This window comes from Rhamphochromis sp. 'chilingali' (assembly GCF_963969265.1).
Source record: "Rhamphochromis sp. 'chilingali' genome assembly, chromosome: 3".
Classification (NCBI taxonomy): domain Eukaryota; kingdom Metazoa; phylum Chordata; class Actinopteri; order Cichliformes; family Cichlidae; genus Rhamphochromis; species Rhamphochromis sp. 'chilingali'.
In genome coordinates, this window is record NC_137931.1 from 5,877,868 (window position 1) to 5,899,728 (window position 21,861).

Here is a 21,861-nt window from a genome sequence, read left to right on the forward strand (position 1 = left end):
TTGAAACGCAGTGATAGAAAGGCTTCTGACGCACAACATTCCCTAGCAATGACAGGGTGGGGGGAAAAATAATGTATAACATGGAAAATTTATATTAAGAGGAAATGAAGGTAGTCAATACAAAGCGACAAACTAAAACAGTCAAAGAATAAAACCTTCACTCTCCTTTGTTTCCAGAGAAAACTCAAACAGCCAGGCGAGTTGCCCTGACAGCACTTGTGTCTTAAATGATCTTTGTGGAGTATAAAAGGACTTTTAGCTCGTAAATTGCTGTAATTATCAAACATGCCCTTCTCATTTTGCACAGTCAGACTTCGTTGGCAAATTCACCCCAGCAATTAAGGAAAGCTGGAAATGAATGACAAGTAATGGTGTGGCCCACATTACTCAGATGAGGGCAAGCAATCCAGAGACAGAAGGGTGTAATGGTGGGAAATGTGCAACACAGACTGAGAAGAATTACACACTGAGTGGATTATAAACTGTGTTTGCACATTTATTCATAATAATATGGATGTGTTCAAGGCAAATCCTGTTCCTGCTTGTGTGTTTTTCATTCACTATTAGTATTACTAGGTATGAATTGGTTGCCCCCCCCTCCCCCACACCACCACCACCCTCCAGCTCTTGAAGACTTTGTGCAGTGTTCAGTGTCACTTTGTTGTGGTCCCAGGGAGGAGCATAAAAAGGTGGTGGTGGGGGGGCACGAGATGCAAATGATGGCGTTTCAGAACACTTTGCAGCCAATCATAGACAAATTATGGCTCCGTGAGGATTTTGCTCAACATCTGAAGTGGCTCCTGAAGCATCAAGAGAGGAAAGAAATGTGGAAATGTGGAAAAGTCACTCTATTCTAGTTTTTCCTGCAGCTCTTAATGGCGAGGAACATAATATTAAAACACATTAAAACAAAAACAAAAAAAGATTTTTAAGTGGAAATATAAGCTGTGTGTGTTTAATCAGCACAAAGGGATTCAGTCAGTGATGAGATATTTGTGAACTTTGTAGACAGATTTCTTTGGCAATATTTCACATTTAACAAAATTTTCACTTTCATAGTTCAAATAGAAAGAAAAGAGAAGAACATGCTTGATTCCGATGCGCCCTGGGTCTCTGTGACTACCTATGCCTTTTTTAGCAACAGAGAAATGGCGCCTCTATGTGGCCACGTTTTAGTACTGTACTTTTTAATACAACAAACGTGGACTGAAGTAGGACAGCAAAATTGTTCCATGCCCATTATTTTATTTTATTTTTTTTTAAATCAGGAAAGGATTCAGCAGTTAAGCACATTTTAGGTTTAAAATGAGCACATTTCCCCACCTAAAACCAAACAGGACATTGTGGCTATTCTTTCTCTATAAAAGGTGAGAAAGAAGCCGGGAAAGGATTTCTTTTATTATTATGAAAATTATATTGTCTGGAATTATTAAGACGTAAAAGAAAAATTAAAACTTGTTTTAACGTCTCTTTTTTTAAATTAAATTATATGACTTATTATTGTAGTTAAAATAAGAGCGTACATTAGAGGTGGGCGTATCATTATCATTAAATATCGATACCAGTGTCGATATTGGTACTAGATTTGACTGATAGTAGCACAACAGGATGTGGGTTTCTAAGTTCAGTATGTAGCCCACTGAATTCTGTTAATGCTTTTTTTTTCTTAACCTTTTTGTGTTGACTGTTTCAAAATACATGAAAATTTGATACCTTGAAATTTTGAGTTATTAAGTGGTTTTTTTTTTTTAGATAATATCCCACAATGTTGACTTAAGACAAAAATAAAAAAATAATTAAATAAAAAATAATAATCTGTGGTGAAAACACGCCTTCATACATAGTTTAATGGGAGACAATAAAAAAAAACTTTTAGAGTAAGTAATAAAAATGTTACGTATTCACCCGTTGCTTTCCGAGATACACAAACCAACTGATGAGGTCATAGTTCGTGTGAGTGGTGAAGGCTAACCTAACCTAACGGTCGGAGGGGAGCAATGAAGCTGTGTAATAACCATTAGCCAAATCGTGAATAGGCCACCGTTAATCAGAGCAGTAACGTGCATTTATCTTTTTAGCTTCAGAATAATATGGCTATGGAAGCGGAGAGCCAAAAGGTGAGTGCACTGCCAAGTTTGCCCTTGCCGCTTTGCGAGCAATTATTTTAGCTAACAGCTAACGGAGCTAAGGTAAGTAAGTAATGCTGGGTTATGTTATGTGATATAAACTTTATCACAGTTAGTTTTCGATACTTTTGAGCTACTTTATTTCCAATAAATTGTTGGTTATAATCTTAGTTTACGTGAAAAATACATTAAGAAAAATGCTAATTAACTTGGAATTAACTTGTGCAATATATATAACTTGGCAACATGCTAGCTAAATAGGTTAGTTCAAAGTAGCTAAGACGTTAACTACACTTTAATGGGGCATGCTGTTTACACGATTTAAACCATTTTTACCTGAGAAATATTAATGCTCGTTGAAGATAATTTTAAAAAGTTCGTGTTGTTTGAGTAACTTTTTTTTTCTCAATTTGCACACAATCCTTTAAACTATAGGGAAATATACTGATTAAGTTAATTGCTAATCATTTTTCACTGTGTTGTATCTTCCTGACAATTTTTCTCCATATTCTTTGGACATTTGAAGTGAATCTTTAAAGGAATTGAATTGTTACCCAGCCCAGAGGCTGTTTCTTGTGTATAAAGGTTGAAGGTACATCTACTTTGGTTTAAGAACCTGCTGTTTAATTATTTATTTTGTTAGTTTTGATTAAGTGTTAAGTTTTAGAGCAGAATTTCCTTGTGAACATGGCTACATTCATTTTACGAGTCAGGTTGTGTAAATAGAAGTGGGATTCATAATCTCTGGCCACTTTAAGTAAAGCTAGTTACCTATTCCTTAAGACACATATGTAATCAGCCAATCACAGAGCAAGTAAGTGACTCAAAGTCACTGAACAAGTAATCCTGCTGCTGCACCTCTTGGTCTCAGTGTGTCAGAAACTGCTAATCTTCTGGGATTTTCCCACAAAACCATGTTTAGGATTTAGAGAAAATGGTCTGGAAAAGATAAAATATTCTGTGAGGGGGAATCTCTGAGTGAAAATGCCTTTTTGAGGTGAGGGGACATAGGAGAATGAGCAGACTGCTTTGAGCCGAGAGAAGGCAACAGTAACTCAAATAAACACTCGTTATAAGCAAAGTATACAGAAGATCAGCTCTGAAGGAGCACCACTTTGAGCCTTAAAGCAGATGAGGTTCAGAAGCAGAAGACCACACACGGTGACACTCTTGTCTGCTGAGAACAGGAAGCTGAGGTTGCAGTGTGCAGGGGCTCAAGAAAACTGGAAAACCTTTGCCTGGGCTGAGGACTGTCCCAATGCCTTTCTCTTGACACTTCAGGTCCCTTAGTACCAGGTGACCATTGTTTAAACACCACAGCCTGCCTGACTCAATACTATAATGATCTCCACACTCACCATATCTCAATCTAAAAGAGCATCTTTGGGATGTTGTGGAATGAGAGAATCACATCATGGATGTGTGTGATGCTGTCATGTCAATATGGACCATAACCTCTGAGGAGTGTTTCCAGCACTTTGTCGAATCTGTGCCATGAATGCAAAAAGGGGCCCAACCCAGTACTGGCAAGGTGTACCTAATAAACTGTCCAGTAAGTGTAGCACTTAAGTTTTAATACTCATAATCTTGACTACTTTCTGGGAAAGAAATTAAAAAATCAGGCCAACCTCATTACGTGTAAAGCTTCTTACTGGCCCAGAGTAAGACCAGTACACGCTGTCTTTGGGCCTGAGTGAACAGAGATATGTATTTTCCACTTTACATTTGCACAATAATGTACACATAAATACAGAAATTTTGGTAGGAGAAATAAAATAATTGCTCTTGGCTTGAAAGCTGGACATGAAACTTTTCACACAAAATTATATTTGGTGTTTGTTTTTTTCCCAGAGCGGGGGCAGTTCCTCCCTAAGTGATGTGCTACTTCCAGATGATTATGCTGACAGCCTGACAGACCACAGCACCACCTTTGGCAACGTGATCCCTAACAGGATTTTTGTTGGGGGACTTGACTACAGGGTGAGGGCTGCTGAAATAATGTAGAGCAAATGATTCAGACCATGATTTAAAAGCTCTTTTGCAATGATGAACCAAACTAATGTGTTTCAAGGTCAATGAGCGTGACCTGCGGCACATTTTTTCTCAACACGGCACAGTGAAAGAGGTGAAGATTGTCTTAGATCATTCAGGAGTGTCGAGGGGGTGAGTTCATTGTCTTTTTCCTCTCATACACAGAGTGCGACTGAATGATAAAGTATGCACAGCTGATTTTCTCAGCTTTGACTTTAAGAGTTATAAGCGTTATTTACACATTTACTGTCACAGTAAAACACGCTCTGCCTTTTGTTTTTTAACAGATATGGGTTTGTTACATTTGAAACCCAAGAAGATGCTCTGAAAATCATCAACAATGTAAGTAGTTTAGTGTCTTGCTTTGGAATATTTCATGCATATAATCATGCAAGTAATCTGACTAGAATTTGTTGTCTGTACGTTTGTTTATGTGCTGTTACAGACTAATGGAGTCACTTTCAAAGACAAGAAACTCAGTGTTGGTCCGGCTTTTCGAAAGCATCAACCTTCAAGTCAAAGTAGGTTGACGGTCCAGTAGTGCAGGTGTTTGAACATGTAGATTAATTGTTATCAGCAGTTCTAAAATAATTGTGATAACTGGAGTACTAAATTTCAGGCTTACGGTCGGTCCAGCTTTTACAGGCACATTTCTTGTGATGGCTAAAGACACCAGATCATGGTTCTGTGGTTTCATTCTTTTCTCAGCAAAGAGCACCTCTACAGCCAGCCTTGAACCTGCCATGTCTCAGCAAACATCCTATGGGACCTTCTACCTGACCACATCCACAGGCTCTCCCTACACTTACCATAATGGAGTTGCCTACTTCCACTGCTCCAACATAAATACTCCTTCCTACCAGTGGCTTGTAAGTGCTCATATAACACCCATTTAACACTTTCAGTACTATGCAGAAGGCTTGATTTTATGCTCAGTTTGCCTCAGCTGGTAGTAGTTTGTGGTGTAGCTCCCTCTAGTGGACAAACTAAGCAATGCAAAACTAACAACATAATAACATACACCACCACCACCCTAATCAGCTGTTATAAATGCCAATTTGGTTTTAACCAGTTTATCCAAGGGAGCTGGTCTAATAAGAGCTCATGCGTTTGTGGTGTCTTTTCTAAAAGAGACAAATTTATACCCACAAAGACCAAACTTGCATCTCCAGTTATAGTTGCAGTAACGCAGATGAATCAGAAGCTCTTTTCTAACTTTAAATATTTGCATGATTGATGACTTTCTTCCAGCCGCCATCTTCGCCAATGGGCCCCCATCCTTATCAGCCTGTGTATGAGCAACTATCCAGTCACCACTACCAGGTCAGCTCAGCCTTTCAGGGATCCAATCATTTCTCCCATTGGTGCCATTTAACAAGCACAGCAAGTTATTTAACAGCAAACTTTCTTTCTGCCTACTCTCACTGCAGTGCATGCCAAACCAGTATCAGTGGAATACACCCCAGGTAGGCAAAATGCAGCTTGACTTTAGCTTCAGTTCAGGAGCGTTTGGCCAGTTTTGACCTGTTCTTGATGTCTGTTCTCCAGTGGCAGATGCCATCCTATGCAGTCTTGTACCCCCAGCAGTCACAATATGTTTACCTGCCTGCTGATGGAGTTTCTGTTCAGCCACCTGTGTTGTTCATGGAGGACTCCACAGTGGAGGTGCAGATTCATCAAGGAAGACCAAAATGTTGCACATTTATTTAACTGTATCTATTCCCTTGAGTATGTTTTATTTTGTTAGATAAGACATGATACATGACTGTAAAATGCCTTCGATCTTTCTGCTATATTTGTAGCTTGTGTGCAAAATGAAGTAACGTACCATATTATAATTCTGTCATGACTATTGAGGAAACATGCTGTTCAGGAGGCACTTACTCTGTCCTTTTCTTCTACGCTTGCAGTTTCTTGAGCCAACAGTGCAGCATGTTTACCCAGTGTATCCTCAGAGAGCAGAAGAAATGGCACCTGCTGTTCTGCAGCATGACCCTGGAAAGGTAAGAAATGGATATCCCTCCTGTAAGCCAGCTCATAAATAAAAGGTCCTCGCAGCAGGTGGGTAGAGCGTCTGTGCTCTCGTTGACATCATAAAGAGCCAAGAGGCAAAAAAACCCCTGCACAACCAGTATTTAGACCAGTCTGAAGCCTTAGCATCTGGTTCAGAGGGTTTAACTTGTATACTAACATGATTATTTTAAACTTTGGCCATGTTTAATGTGAACATCCATCATTACAGCAAATTATATATGACAGTAAGTAAAGAAAATAATAATAGGTCTCTGTGTCTGAGTAGGGGAGGGCTCAGGTGCAGGTGATAAGTAAGAGTGTCTTTATAGCTAGCACTCTTATATATCACCAGATTGCTTTCTCTGTATGGTGTTTCTTGGATGGTCCCAAGTTATAAAGATGCCAAAGTAAGAGTACAAGTTAGATAGATGGAGTCTAAATGAGGAAATTATTTTCTTGCACACCCAGTGTCAGACTGTACCACTGCTTCTCCTCTGACTCTGTCATGGTTAGTGTAATAGTGTTCACTGAGTCATAGTGTGTTATTTTTATTTTTTTTCCTCCCTCTGCAGAATCTAAGGTTTTCACCCTCGTGGGTCCATCACAAGCCAAGACACCGCCGCCACATCCACCACAAGGAATACCACCATCTGCCAGAATCAATAGAGCCTCCAGACGCCTCCATGTTTCACACTCCCCAAATGTCAAATGTAGGCTAAATCCACCGAGGGCTTTACAAGAGAAACGAGTTACACATCTAATTTTAGTCACTTCCTTTTTGCCCTATGGGTAGCTGATAAACCTCAGCCTTACAACACAATAAAGGTAAGCTTTCATCTAGTTGTGCAGTCAGATGACTGAGATTTACTGTTACAGTGGGGTTCTTTTCTTACGCTGTATTGTTTGTTGTTGTTTTTTTGTTTTTTTACATTTAGGCACAAATAGTAGCAGTGGTGAAGTATCCCAGTAACAAGTATTTACTTTAGTGTGAAAACACATAAGTATTCATAGCATATCTTGACTTGATCAAAATAAAAGCTGAAGATGTTCATGTGCAGTAATAAGTTGTACCCTCAAGATTACAGTCATTACAGTCCAGTCATGACCTTCATGGACTGAAATTTGGACTTCAACTTAAATATGAATTATATCAAATCTAACAGTCAATTTTATAGTAATTTGTTCAATTCCAGCTATTTGTGCTTAGTCATTTAAAATAGACAAATTAGTTTTTATACATTTAAAATTGTCTGTGTGGTTTTATGACGTTGCTGATCGTCTTTGTTCATTTTCTTTGCTTTTGTTCTGTATTTTGCTTGAGGTTTTCAAGCTTAAAGCAAACTGTAAAACTGAGAAATAATAAAAAAAAAAAAATAGCTCTGTAATGTCACATGACCACCAAAGCTTGTTTTGTTCTCACATAATTTTAAGTTCTTCAGTGGTAATAAATGTTTCCTGTGGTGTAGTCGCCATGTTGTTTCCATTTGTAGGCAGCGATTCTGAAGTGGTGCCTGAAAGGATGGAAAATGGGAATATTTAACAGTTTAAAATAACAGCATGTTTTAAATGTGCAGATTTAAAGTAAATGGGTCAAAAAATCAAGTAAAGCCAGACTGATTTATCGGTAGATTAATGTTATTGGCTTGTAATCGCTATTTGCATATATGTATCTGTGTCAGGATTTAGAACAGCCAATAAGTGAAAATGATAAAAGTAAAGAAGAGATGGGGGGGGGGGGGAAACACCCTTCAACTGTGTTATCATTGCTGACATTGCACAGTTTGTCCACAAGAGGGCACTCTGTAACTTCCCTGTTTGCCACAAACAAAACAACCAGTTGCTCCAAGCAGTCAGGCAAAGTGTACTTAAAGTGTAAATAAACAACTACACATAACAAATGTGGGACATGTTTTTTATATTTTAAGAAGCAAGAAGAAAAAATATCAGACAAAGTTTCAGATTATCTGGTCTTAAAAATCCTTTATTGGGTCTGTGATTTGAAATGTACAATATCAAATTAAAATGTTTTGAAGTTGTAGATGACTTAATATTAATTTTCCATTTCTAAAGCAATGATCACAGTGCAAAGGATTTGTGCCTTTTAGAGCAAATCTTTCAAATTGAGTGTGTAACACAGGATTTGCATTATGAATATGAAATCTGCATACATCAGTTTAGCACAGATGGGATGAATATAGTTTTTTAAATGCTCGGAAGGATTTGTAAACTCTAGACATTATATGTGTGGCCACCGTATGGGATAATTGCAGCTGAATAATGGAGCAGTCTGGCACTGATGAATCAGGGATTTTATGTGTATGAATGGGATAAAGGCCTTGGCAGAGTGGCAAAGCCAACAAAATGCCAGCTTATTAGAATAACAAGAGATGGAGTCTCGTGACCTTAGGTTGAAGTTTTTAAAAAAAAAAAAAAAAAAGTTGTGTGTCTATGCATAAGTAGCATTATACTGTTTTTATGTCATTTTCAGAGTTTTTCCAGTTTTCAAGATCTGCTTTACCTGCTGTAAAACTGAAAGTAAGCTTTCACATATGTGTAATACACATATTACAACACATTAAAATAGATTCTGTGACCCAGAAGTGGCAAACAGCATCATATTTAAGGTCTCCTGTTCAAGCTTAGTGTAAGGGAGCAAACTACACTACACAGTCTCCCAGGCTATTAATCAATAATTATTATTTTTTTAACTGCTTCATACTTTATAATGTCACTTTTAGGCCTTACATGGACAATAGTGAAATTGGCATACTGAAGCTTTGGCTTGGATTTCCCTCCATTATATAGATAAACAAACAATGTAAACAAACTGTTGTCAATACTGTGTATCATGTGTATATACAATGCTGTAATCTTTATTAATAATATCAACTGACAAATAATACTGGATGAATAACAGGTTTACATGAAAAAAATGTCAAATGTCAATAGAAAATACAGGCAGTAATGTAAATTTCTGCTTTACTGAAGTTTTCTTTCTAAAGCTGCCCCAACACGAACCATTTCATGGAAACGGAGTGGGACCCATACCATAAAAATGCTAGGATTTGGATTTAGTGTTTCTGTTATCATCACGTACAGGCATGCGTTATCATAGGCCCTAAATGGGGGTGTACACGGCAGCGCTTACTTTGCGAAGCCTCCATTCAAAAACCCACAGTAAACATCAGCAAACCTAAAAATTGAATAATTAATTCAACAACAGTGTAGCCTGTTTCCATAAATGATTGAAATATATGCAAAGATGACATAATGTCCAAGCTAAACACTATACTTGGGCACTGTAGCAATGCTGATGTCAATACAAACACAAATACTGATGTTCACAATTTCAGTAGAGGCTTTAGTGTATCTATATTTGCTATTTAGCTCTAACATTTGTTACATTACACTCAGGGCCACAGCAGTTCTGTGATTATGGCTAGATAAAAAAAAAATCAATTAAAAAACGGTAAAGGTAGATTTAATTATCCCTTAAACAAGTTTATGACAAGATTTAATCATTTTTCGTTGTAGAAATTATTGATTATCCAAAACAGCCTGAGGTACAAACAAAAAACTGTAGCCTTTAGCCCCTCAAAGCCGTCCAGGATCCCTGAATGACAAAATTCAGGAAAAATACTTGCTCCGACCCTGGCATTTGTACAGTTAGGAATCTATTTGAATGAGAAGGACGCAGTTGTTTTGCACATAATGTGATCACTGACCCGTGGGGCACTAGCAAACTATGGTGTTTTGATCAATAGTGATGAACGTGTGAAAAGTGGACAACAATAACTCATCATCACACTGCAGTGCGTCGCTATACATAACCAGATTTGTTTTATAAAACCTATTTGGATGACAATACTTTATGCTGTGCCATCACACAGCTACTTTATATAAAAGGACAGCAGCACAGAGGGCATCTATTGAGCATCAGTCGGGCCCCCACTAAAATAACAATGGGAAAGGTAAGTTTATTATGTTACTGAAAATACAGAATTAAAAACCAAAGCAAAACATTAACCTTGAGCTAGGAGCTTGAATGAAAAAGGAGCTAAAAATTTGCGAATGCTGTGAAATACATTTGCAGATCATATTCTACGAGGACAGAAATTTCCAGGGTCGGCACCATGAGTGCATGAGCGACTGTGCTGACCTGCACCCCTATTTCAACCGCTGCAACTCCATCCGGGTGGAGAGCGGCTGTTTCATGGTTTATGACAGACCTCACTATCTTGGCCACCAGTACTTCCTGCGCAGGGGGGAGTACTCCGACAACCAGCGCATGATCGGAATCAATGACTGCATTCGCTCCTGTCGCATGATTCCCATGGTAAGCATAAGATTGTATTAAAGATGCAATGAGTTAATATTATTTAGAAGTGGGCATGTTGAATTGTTGAATTATTGGAGTACAAAGCAAGGTCAAAGAAAGAAGACATGTATGTGCTCAATAAATTATTAATAAAACTCAAAGTAACAAAATGAAGAAGCTAAAGTAAAATAAAGGCTGACTTGGATCAACAGGTAGAAACTCTAACACAAACTTTGTAAAGGAACTGTCATTATTATTAGACAACTTGGAATAAAATTGATATAAATTTAGTTTTGGGGAACATTTCAGAATATAAATCCTTGACAGCTAATGTTTGACCAAAACCTTCATCATATTTGGTTCCCCACATCCAGTTGGCTCAGATGCTGGGACCATCTGGTCGTCCCTGCTCCACAAAAGAAACATAAACTGAAGAAGAACTTTTTGGTTAAGGATGTTTTTCCATTAGATTGTCTTAGATGGACTGTTTTACTCTTCCATAGTGTCTGACTAATAAACATTGTTCTGCAGCACCGGGGCTCCTACAAAATCAAGTTGTATGAGCGTCCAGATATGGCCGGCCAAATGCAGGAGGTGAGCGACGATTGCCCCAACGTCCAGGACCGCTTCCGTATGTCTGACATTAACTCGTGCAATGTGGTAGACGGCCACTGGCTGCTGTACGACCAGCCCAACTACAGGGGGAGGACCTACTACCTGAGACCTGGCGAATACCGCAGATACAGTGACTGGGGCGGTGCGAGTCCAAGGATCGGCTCTCTCAGGCGAATCACCGACTTTAATTAAAACCTTCTGAACCTTGTTCCTTTGTCTCTTCTCAATAAATATGCTGGGCTTAAACTGCTTGTGTTTATGTCTTTATCCAAAAGAAGACAGCCTTGATGTTTAAACATTTTTTTGCTGTAACATTTAAACTTCTTGTAAAACAATAGTTTGTTAGACAAGAAATGTTTGTGTTGACTTAGACCATTTCATGCCGCTTTCTTCAGAGGTAACGAGAAGCAATCAGTCCTTAAATATTCCAGACGACTCTAAAAAGTTTAAGCAACCAGGAAAAAAACAAACAAAAAGCAGCTGACACCACTCTGGTCTTTTGTTTGGTTTATTGGTAGTACTTTTTAAAATATTTCACATGAAATATCTCACATCCGCATTCTCACATAATGATGCGTCTGATGGATCCAACCCTGGGACTCATGCCTCCCCACTCATGAAACCTCCTGTATTCACCAGGATGTATCAGGTACTGCCGTCCCCTGTAGTGAGGATGCTCGTAGAAGATCCAGTAGCCATCCATTACGTTGCAGGAGTAGATGTCATTGAAATGGAAGCGTTCATACAGGGAGGGGCAGTCATCTGTCAGCTCCATCATCTGTCCTCCAAGTTCTGGGCGCTCGTAGATCATCAGTCTGTGAGTGCCTTGGTGCTGCAGAAATGATGATTACAATCATCAGTGTAGATCAGTGAAACCTTTAATACAAAAATGCCCAACTGAGACTTACCATAGGGATCATACGGCAGGATCTCACGCAGTCGTTGAATCCCATCCAGCGCTGGTAGTCTGGATATTCGCCCTTCCTCAGGAAGTACTGGTAGCCCATGTAGTTGGGTCTCTCATAGACCATCCAGTTACCACTGTCCACTCTGATGGAGTTGCAGCGACTAAAGTGGGAATGTAGGTCAGCGCACTCGCTGCTGCACTCATAAGAGCGACCATCGAAGTTCCTGTCCTCGTAGAAAATGATCTGAAAGAAGTTTATTCAGGGATTTTCGGTAAATTGGATGCATGCTTGATTAAATTAAAGACATTTTGCTAAAAATACCACACGTGAAGTGGTTCTGCATCACTGGTTTTCGATGAATAGTCCATGCAGGTATGCAGAAGCACAAAAGGAACAGGATTTTTTTTTTTTAAAAAGGTATCCTTACCTTACCCATTGTGTCGGCTAACTTTTGTCACACTGTAGCAGCAGCCGTGGGCTCCAGGCTGCCTTTATAACCCATGGATGACCTGTGTCATTGTGATTGAGAACAATGACTGGGCTGGTCAGCTTTTTCACACAGAACATATTTTTTTCTTGTGCTTTGTTTGGTGAGGTCTGCAGTGCAAATCAGCTGTTTTTTTTTCTGAGCCGAAGCTGCCCCTTGCATTTGTTTAATGGCCTACACATAAAATCCACAACTAAACTAAAAATACCAACAACTATTGTCAACAAATCCCTAAACATATACAGTATTTACACTGGAATGGTGAAAGATGGTATATAGACATATCACCAAATTACATTCACGTGTGTTAGGGTACACATTTTACACATTGCGTATAATTAAATGTATTAATGTTAATGCTAATAGCAAAGATGATGCATTTGTAAAAGTGATAAAAGCTGCAGTGAACATCTTTCACATGGTACTGCTTTCAGCTGCCACTGCTGCACCCTTGTGCAAAGTGGCGGCAGCCTTTTATAGGTCCAACAATTCAACCGCTTTTTTTATGTCAGCAAACAAGTTGTTTTAAATAACCTCTTGTCTGTTGTGCTTTTGTTTGGTTCTTATCAGCTTTTTCTGATACGATGTTTAATACACTCTGTGATTATTTAATGCAATGGAGATACAGCAAGTATAACGTGCTATTATTAATGCATCAATACATTTCAATCTGTATTGTTAGGATTATTTGATTTATTTGCTTGTCATATGACAATTAAATCATTACTAATTTATTTACATATGAATCAGTGTCGATACTGTGGATTAGGAGCATCGTGTCAAAGTAGTATTGCCTAATTTAAAGCATGATTATAGTCTTAATCATGATTATAGTCATCTATAAATATATATATGGTGTACAGCATGCATTTTAACTGCAAGAGGCTTATTGTGACATTGTAATTATTCATATCTCAGAACCTTGCAAAGTTGTAAAGTCTATAAAACATATTTCTGTAAAGTTTTATTGCAGTAAAAACCCACATTTGCCAGAAGTGCAACACTTGATCTTTTTCATACAGGGGTTAGCTTGTTCAGGCAGTTTGTTTTACTATACTAATATTACTGGTGTAACTTAGTCAGTGAACAATGGGTCTATCAGAATTCAACCCTTATAAAATACTTTCCCTTCTATCAAACAAAAACTTAAGGACATTAAGAAGAACCATTCATGTAATCCTAATACAGTTATCCAGTATAGTGAAAACTGAAAAATAGATGATAGATGGTTAATAAAGTAGGGAATGTAAGTATTGTATGTAAAGTTGTATATTATGCAAATGAGAGCAATTGTTCTACCGGAAATATCAAAAAAGATTGCCAAAATGTGTTAGTTACTGATTATTCAAAATATAAAACTGGTTTGCCCTTGTTTTTAGCAAAGTTGTGTTAAATAAAAAAAATATAGAAAATTATAATGTATTTATTTAAGTGGGTTTAAAGATTTAGAACCATCAATATGTGAACTGTGAATATACATATATGATTGGGTAAATCAGCTATTTATTTTGATTGAGGACTGAGTTGAAAAACAACTTACCCAGATCTGTGTCCAGTCTATTTATTATGTGCACCACACAATAAAAGTAAATTATACATTACAGCTGAAACTACATTCAAACAATGCACAAATCACAGTTTCAGGATAAAACAAAGCTTTCTCTTTTTGCCTTTGACAATTTGTTAATATTAATACAACAAACCATCTGCAAAACCTTTTAGCCAAATAAAAGTCATGGGACAGTTAAGATTCTGTGATGCGTCTGAGGGAATTGAATTTCATGTCATTACTGCCGACTCCTTTGAAGTCCCTGTACTCTCCTGGCTTCAGAAAAAACATCCGGCCCTCATAATTTGGTTGTTCAAACATCAACCAGTAGCCCTCCATCACCTTGCAGGACTGCATGCTCGACATGTGATAGTTATCCTGGATGGAGTTGCAGTCATCTGTCAGTTCGTGCATCTGGCCTTCAAAGTTTGGTCTTTCATAGATCCTCATATTAAAAAGTCCCTTGTGCTGTAAAAGTTATAAAAAGTATATATTTTAAAGGAATGAAATCATAGTTTTGCAGTTGAAAACAAATGTACCCAGCTAATGCTAATGCAGAGGTACTGAAAAATTGCTTTAGGCCTGGAAAGGAAATGGGAATAAGCTATATGCTAACTTTTGTTGAAGAATGTGTGTGCTGCTGTGTCACGTGGGAATCTTAATAGTAGTTCTGGAAAGTTGTCTTTTGAAAAATGTAAGTCCTTAAGCTCTTGCTAGGTAGCATGCTAACAGGTAGCAGATCTTATAGGCTAGATATATAAGATCTATACATAAAACAGCTTTGATACAAAATGTTCATTCATGACTAATAAGTGTAACAAAAACGATCAATTTTTTAGCTCAAGTTTAGACTGTTTGGTTACTTTATGCACTTTTTCTATGGTTTTAAAGACTGTGGTAGGCTACATTCACATTTGTGGCAAATTGCTTTATAGAAACATAAATTATGTTTCTGGAAAGAGAGATAAAAAAAAGAGATAAAAATGCGTGATAGAAGCTATATGCTGGACATATATAGAACACATATCCTCTGCTTCAGACAACGAAGTTGAGCTTCTCATCTAATGGGTTACACATGAATTCAACAAACTGATCCTTTACATTGCTGACTGTCCTCGTCTTTACAAATGATTATATTATATTTACCGCAGGGACAATGCGGCAGGACTGAATGCAGTCGTTGAAGCCAAAGGTATTCGTGCATTCGGGATATTCTCCCCTGGTCAGGAGGTACTGCTGGCCCATGAAGTCGGGCTGGTTATAGACTATGAATGTCCCGCTCTCCACCCTGCAGGAGTTGCATTGGCTCAAGTGAGAGGCAATCTCAGAGCAGTCGCTGACGCACTCAAAAGAGCGGCCTTGGAAGTTACTCTCCTCGAAGAAGATGATCTAGAGAAAAAGACACAAATTGTGTTTGTGTGAGACTATTTCCAGAGAAAGTGTTCAGAGTGTCTGAGATTATCGTAAGAGTAAGTCATATCAGACAGTGCTGCACGGCAGAAGTTACAGAATAAAAATACTATTGAGTTTGACACAGTATATATAGAGTTCAATGTCCTACACCAGCTGCTGCAGGGATCTGTACCCTGCATTACCTTTCCACTCATGGTCGCACGATTTGATTTCTGTTGTTTTTCTCACTGGCGCGCTGCCTTTTATGCATCATGTGACATCCAAAGAATCTGCCTCAATTGTACGGAATGACTGAGTCAGCTCATCAGTATGGAAGTCTCTACTGTACTACACATCAAACTGTGAACACTGCAATTACTGAGATTTAACTTGTGCAGATTTAATGGCGGCAAAGCAAACATCTTTTTCATTATAGGACACATTTATATTTGTAGAGCATTGAATAATAGTGTTTAAAGATGAAAAAAAGCTTTGATTTTCGGATAAATATATAATATTTGAAAGACGAAATGGTGCAGTTCTCAACTCACTTGACGCTGCATTTTTTAATTTCTTTTTTTTCCACACCATAAACAGGACAGACTTTGCATTTAGTTTTATGGCAAGACTGAAACAATAGAATCCATCCACTCTTTTAACTGCCTATTCAATCCAGGGTGACTGTTCACTGAAAGTGTGAGCACTTATGCAAAAGCAGAGATTTTGATAGGTCGCTGGTCTGGAGCATTCAGGTGTGTGTTAACACAATGCCACCGTTTCCCAGGAGTGGACCCAAATTCACCCCCAGGTCAGACCGTGCAATGCTCAGAGAAACTGCAAAAAGCCAAGCAGCTACATCTCAGACTCTACAGGCTTCGGTTAGCATGTCAAATGTAAAGTTCAATTAGACAAACGCTGAACAAGTATGGCTTAAGCATCTCCCAAAGTGGAAATGTTTAAGCCATAATGCACACATGTGACAAAAACCAAACATAGTATATCAGCACAAACATCTCAAACCAACAGTCAAGATTTGGGTGTTTTGCAGCTACAGGAACTGGCCAACTTGCAGTCACTGAATTGAAAGCATTTCAGTCAAAGGTGAGCTCATGTGTCTGACAGCTAAAACTGTCAAAGTTCATTAGCCTTCATGTATTAACAGTGCATATGCACAGGTGTGAGTGTAAATCATCAGTGATTTATCAGGACTGAACCTTTTTAATTTAAATATCTGGTATTCTTTATCTAATTTTATCTTTATTAAAAATAGCGTCTATCATTACTGGATGCATCTCTTACCCTTGTATTTCTTAGCTTTATCTGACTGATGTTGGCAAATCTGATTTTTTTTTTTTTTGTCTCTGCAACTGACAGCTCACATGCTCACGTGCTCTCCCTCCTCCTCCTTTCTTCTTATTTTTCTTGTAAATTATTTTGTCTTTATTCATGTTAACTTTGAATCCAAAGGTTTTTCATTTTTTCATTGTTGTATGTTTTCACTTGAGCCACGTTGACTGTCTCAGGGAAACAATCATCACCATCCCTGCTATTTCAACCCAAACCCAATGTTTTCTATTTATTCATAAATGATCATCACTCCTATGGAAACACTTTGGAAAGATTTCCCATTTCTGTATTACTCATTGGACCTCTGAACCATTGGACCATTGGACACTAATATTTTAGGTTTCTCTCCCTTCCCTCCTACATCATAGTCACCACTCTCTTCACTTCATCTCCAGGTAAACTCATAGTCACCAGTGCATATGTGTCCTAAATCTGACAGTAATTTTACATGGAAACTCTTTTTTGCACAGGATTTAACATATTAGTACACGAGGACCAGCGATCTGAAGCACACCCCTAAATGTACAAAGGAATGACTGAAAAAGAAAAGAATGCAGGTGTTGCAAGACCCAAAGTTCAGACCTTAACCTGATGAAAATGTTGTGGTGTGACACTGAGAGAACGATGCGTAACCAAATGCATAAACAAAGGAACTAAAGCAACACTAAAAAGAAGAGTGGGCCACAATTCCTCCACAATGATGCCAGAGACTGATAAAGTCATACATTAATTACTTCAAGTTATTGCCGCTGAATCATGGGGTGTACTTCATTTTTAAAATGATTGTATAGAGTCCTGTGGAATGTTTATTTTTCTCATAGCTGTAATAATATTTTGATTGATATGTTGATTATAGCCAATACGGAGCATTAAAGTAGCTCGGTGATGCTGTGATGTGCTGTATTACAAATGGCGTTTACATTAGACCATCATGGTCATTTTTGTATGTTATCTTTGTGTCCATGTCAATTATCTATAACTGAGATAACAACAGAGCAACAGCGGTGCTTTGCTACATAAGTATTTAAGTAGAAACTGTTTAAGTGATGATGCTGAATCGAGGGATCCAACCTCTAACTCAGGGGTGTTGAACTCCAGGTCTCGAGGGCCGGTGTCCTGCAGGTTTTAGATGTGATCCATCACAGCTGATTTAAATGACTAAATTACCTCCTCAACATGTCCTGAAGTTCTCCAGAGACCTGGTAATGAACTAATCATTTGATTTAGGTGTGTTGACCCAGGGTGAGATCTAAAACCTGCAGGACACCGGCCCTCGAGGCCTGGAGTTCGACACCCCTGCTCTAACACAGCTGGTGTGAAAGTTGTGATGGCATTTAGTATTTTGTTGAATGTGCACAAATGCCATGGGAAATATTCCTGATTAAGGCTGTAAGGTTATGATAAACTTAGAAGTTTATCTTAAAGGATATAAAGCATGACGTTTGCATCTTTGACTCCACACATGAAGCGAAAGAGATACTTCAAAAATATTTCATTTTTTTTATTTTTCTCCCAGAGTTTCTTGTGAACGGACAGACAATCAGCACATTTCCATGATGCGTCTGATGGAGCTGATTTTCATTATGTTGCTCACTCCCATGTCTCTGAGGTTCCTGTACTCTCCTGGCCTCACGTATATCATGCGCCCTCTGAAATTGGGCTGTTCGAACATCAGCCAGTGGCCGTCCAGCACGTTGCAGGACTGGCAGTCAGACATATAAAATTGTTCCTGGAGGGACTCGCAGTCATCCATCAGCTCGTGCATCTGGCCTCCAAAGTTCTCTCTTTCATAGATCCTCATCCTGAACTGTCCCCTGTGCTAATGGAGCGGGGGAAAAAGACACGAATCATGAGAAATGCAGTCTGTCCCAGGTCCAGCTGACCTAGCAGCTACCTCTTTGGACTTTGGAGTGTCTGTGCAATCCCCACATGAAATGGTACAGACCATCTACAACCACCAAAATGTCTTACCATGGGGATCATGCGACAGGAGCGAATGGTATCCATCATCGTCATGCCTCCCATGCGCTGGAAATCAGAGTACTCTCCTCTCCTCAAGAAGACCTGATTACCCATGAAGTTGGGGTGGTCGTACACCACAAAGCACCCACTGTCCACTCTGCAGGAGTTGCAGCGGTTCAGGTGCATGTGGATGTCGGAGCAGTCACTGCTGCACTCATAGGAGCGACCCTGGAAGTTCCTCTCCTCATAAAAAATGATCTGCAAAAAATAAACAGGAAAGAGGTGGTAAGCTGACAGCGCCACAGAGTAGTGATTTAATATTTGGATGGACTTGCTTTGCATTTCTAACCCTCTTGCGATGTTTCCACAAGTCTTAATTGTTCAGTATTGTCAGATTTTTCTTTAGCACTATACAAGCAAATGAGAAGTATTACCCTGCCCATGGTGACGGTTTGGTTTTTTTTCCAACTGATGCCAACCCGTGCCACTTTTATATACAGTATGAGCCCGAGACCACCTTCCTCACCTTTGTGTGAAACAATCCTGACTCATCATGAGGTTCACGTGGCACAGCATTCACATTTCACAGTATACCTCAATAGAGTTTGTTTAATACTGTTATTGTTACCACAACATTCAGTCTCATCTACAGATCTGATGTTCATACTACATAGATTTTTACAGAAGAGAGATGAATGCAATAGTAGAAGTTGCTGGAAGGGAGCATAAATCCCAAATTTCTATCACAATACCGATTTGCAGAATCGGACATGCAGTCTGCCACGCTATAGTGCTGCTGTGCCACAATATAGAGTGATGACTCAAAGGTTTCAGCACAAGCTGCGCAATGTATAAAAAGGGAAAAGGGTCGATGTTGATGAGATGTATCTGAGATAACCATGACCATGGGGAGGGTAAGTGAAACTTAGCCAATAACAGTAGGAAGTTTTAAAGTTAAACTTCACAAGTTCATAATAACAAATATGCAAAATAGCTGTTTACAGGTTGCTTATTTATATATACTTCACTTGTTTTTCTCTTTTGCAGATCATTTTCTATGAAGACCGGAACTTCCAGGGTCGCTCCTATGAAACCAGCAGTGACTGCCCAGAGCTGACGTCCTACCTTAGCAGGTGTAACTCCTGCAGGGTGGAGAGTGGCCTCTTCATGGTCTATGAGAAGTCCAACTTCATGGGCCATCAGATGCTGGTGAGGAGAGGAGAATACCCAGACAACCAGCGCCTGATGGGAATGAGCATGAGCGACTGCATAAGATCCAGTCGCATAATCCCCACGGTAGGTGGATGACATTGAGCTGCATTCGGGGCCCAGCCACAACAGAATGGACAAGACAGAGACCTTTTAAATATGTAGATGTAGAAGGCCAGTGACAATAAAAGCTAAAAAGAAACAGCCATCTGGTCAACATTTGTCTGAGCACAAAGGCTGCCCTCCTGCATGCAGGAGAAAAATTGTAATTAATTGTGAAATATATTGAAATAAAAATTGAGCCTAGCTGTTCAGTCCTATCTTTCTGCATGTATAATATTTTAAATTTAGGATTCGCTCACTAGAAGTCATCCATATCTCCCAGCCTTCTTTAACCATCCTCTGGTGTAATCACCTGTCCTAAATGAAAGAGAACAAAACCTCCAGATCCCATGGATATGGCGATATAAAATGAAGCAGCAAAAGTTTTCATAAACGTGGAAGAAGATGAATGGAGGGAAACATTAAAATATAGTTTTAAAAATTCTATTTATGCTAATTTTATATTTAATTTTTTTAATAATATTGCTACTTTATGTTGTCCAAGATGTAGTTTTAGATTTACATTCTCAGCTAAAGATAAGTTTTATAGACTTACAGGCCACAGTCATTCTGCTTCTTCATCCACAGCACCGAGGCCCCTTCCGAATGAGGATCTACGAGAGGGAGAACTTCGGAGGCCAGATGTACGAGCTGAGCGACGACTGCGACAACATAATGGATCGTTTTCACATGTCTGACTGTCAGTCCTGCAACGTGATGGACGGTCACTGGCTGATGTTCGAGCAGCCCGGCTTCAGAGGCAGGATGCTGTACCTCAGGCCAGGAGAGTACAGGAACCTCAGAGAGATGGGGAGCAACATCACAAAGTTCAGCTCCATCAGGCGCATTATGGACTCCTGTTAACTCAAAATGACACACTCCAAATGTACTGTGAATAATAATAAAGCAAGCTGAAATCCCATCCAGACACACCCCTGGTTTTTCTAATGTAAATACTGATAAGTCAAAATTCAGTTGTAAGTAATATGTTAGAAAGTTTCGAAGATTAACTGCATTTACAGATGCTTCAAAGTTCTGTATTTGAGAGAGGATTTACTATTAGGAAATACATCCCAAACAGAAATAATAAGGAATTCTGAATACTGAGAGAGTTCGGTTTTATTTTATCAGTAAATTTCAGAACTAGAAGCTCATAAGACTTCTATTTGTATCTAAAACTCAAAGACTTTAGGAAGAAGGGAAACTGTAAAGCATAAGTAAGTGAAGTTTATTTATATAGCACTATTCACAGACATTAAAGTCACAAAGTGCTGTGTATAAATTAAAAGACGATATGAACAGAGAACCGTGTTGAAACAATCAAAAGATGTGAAAGTGTAGTGGGTTTGTAATGAGCAAATCATGCTGAATGCCAAAAAAGAACGAACAAAACTTCCCCCCCAAGCTTATACCAAGACTGAGAACCCAAGAAGAAGAAAAATAAAAAACAATCCAAGGAGATAAAATCAAAAGGACTCATTCGGTGGACTTTTAAGGATTCACCTCTTTATTTTTAGACGGTTTAGGAAAAGAAAGATGAAGGACATCAGTTGTTTGAAAAGGTTGTCACCCTCTTTTATGCCCGTGTGATCCATTAAGTGTGTGCCTTAAAACTGAAGCACTTGGAGTAAATAGAAAGTAGAAACAATATGAGGCACAAGTGCTCATATTGTGTATTTTGGAGGTGACATGGCCAAATTGGCTAAGGCCACTTGTGGAGTGCAGAGTCCCCCCCTGTGTCCATCTTAAATATTTATTGAGTAGATTGTACATTATAGTATAGTATAGTTGATCAATTTCTT

At 38.7% G+C, this 21,861-nt stretch overlaps 4 protein-coding genes across 4 annotated transcripts; 2 read left to right on the forward strand and 2 right to left on the reverse strand.

The window, feature by feature from the left end:
- The first annotated feature begins 1,973 nt into the window (after nt 1–1,973).
- Nucleotides 1,974–7,896, forward strand: LOC308394656 (protein boule-like). Its single transcript, XM_080879061.1, has 11 exons — nt 1,974–2,117; nt 3,978–4,106; nt 4,198–4,289; nt 4,445–4,499; nt 4,603–4,678; nt 4,866–5,026; nt 5,409–5,480; nt 5,588–5,623; nt 5,706–5,822; nt 6,068–6,160; nt 6,743–7,896. Exons 1-11 carry the CDS (start codon nt 2,091–2,093, stop codon nt 6,887–6,889), a joined length of 1,005 nt encoding a protein of 334 aa, XP_080735187.1. The 5' UTR covers nt 1,974–2,090; the 3' UTR covers nt 6,890–7,896.
- A 2,367-nt stretch (nt 7,897–10,263) lies between these two features.
- Nucleotides 10,264–20,923, forward strand: LOC308394660 (gamma-crystallin M3-like; the record flags this gene model as incomplete). Its single annotated transcript, XM_080879065.1, has 2 exons — nt 10,264–10,506; nt 20,648–20,923. The coding sequence occupies exons 1-2, from the start codon at nt 10,312–10,314 to the stop codon at nt 20,921–20,923; spliced, it is 471 nt and encodes a 156-aa protein (XP_080735191.1). The 5' UTR covers nt 10,264–10,311.
- Nucleotides 11,663–12,513, reverse strand: LOC308394657 (gamma-crystallin S-1-like; the record flags this gene model as incomplete). The annotated part of the gene is given in 4 exon segments (XM_080879062.1): nt 11,663–11,935; nt 12,012–12,254; nt 12,439–12,465; nt 12,469–12,513. Coding segments are annotated over 4 exon segments (585 nt in total). The 3' UTR covers nt 11,663–11,665.
- LOC308394469 (uncharacterized protein) lies at nt 14,243–19,090 on the reverse strand (the record flags this gene model as incomplete). Its single annotated transcript, XM_080878827.1, has 6 exons — nt 14,243–14,515; nt 15,194–15,436; nt 15,643–15,672; nt 17,275–17,302; nt 18,334–18,605; nt 18,758–19,090. The coding sequence occupies 6 exons, from the start codon at nt 19,088–19,090 to the stop codon at nt 14,243–14,245; spliced, it is 1,179 nt and encodes a 392-aa protein (XP_080734953.1).
- Nucleotides 20,924–21,861: the final 938 nt, after the last annotated feature.

Excerpts from the sequence above, each read along its gene's own strand:
- LOC308394656 (XM_080879061.1), top strand. The coding sequence starts at position 2,091 with ATGGCTATGGAAGCGGAGAGCCAAAAG. Across the intron at positions 4,290-4,444 it reads CATTCAGGAGTGTCGAGGGG|ATATGGGTTTGTTACATTTG; the intron begins GTGAGTTCATTG and ends GTTTTTTAACAG. Across the intron at positions 5,027-5,408 it reads CTCCTTCCTACCAGTGGCTT|CCGCCATCTTCGCCAATGGG; the intron begins GTAAGTGCTCAT and ends ACTTTCTTCCAG.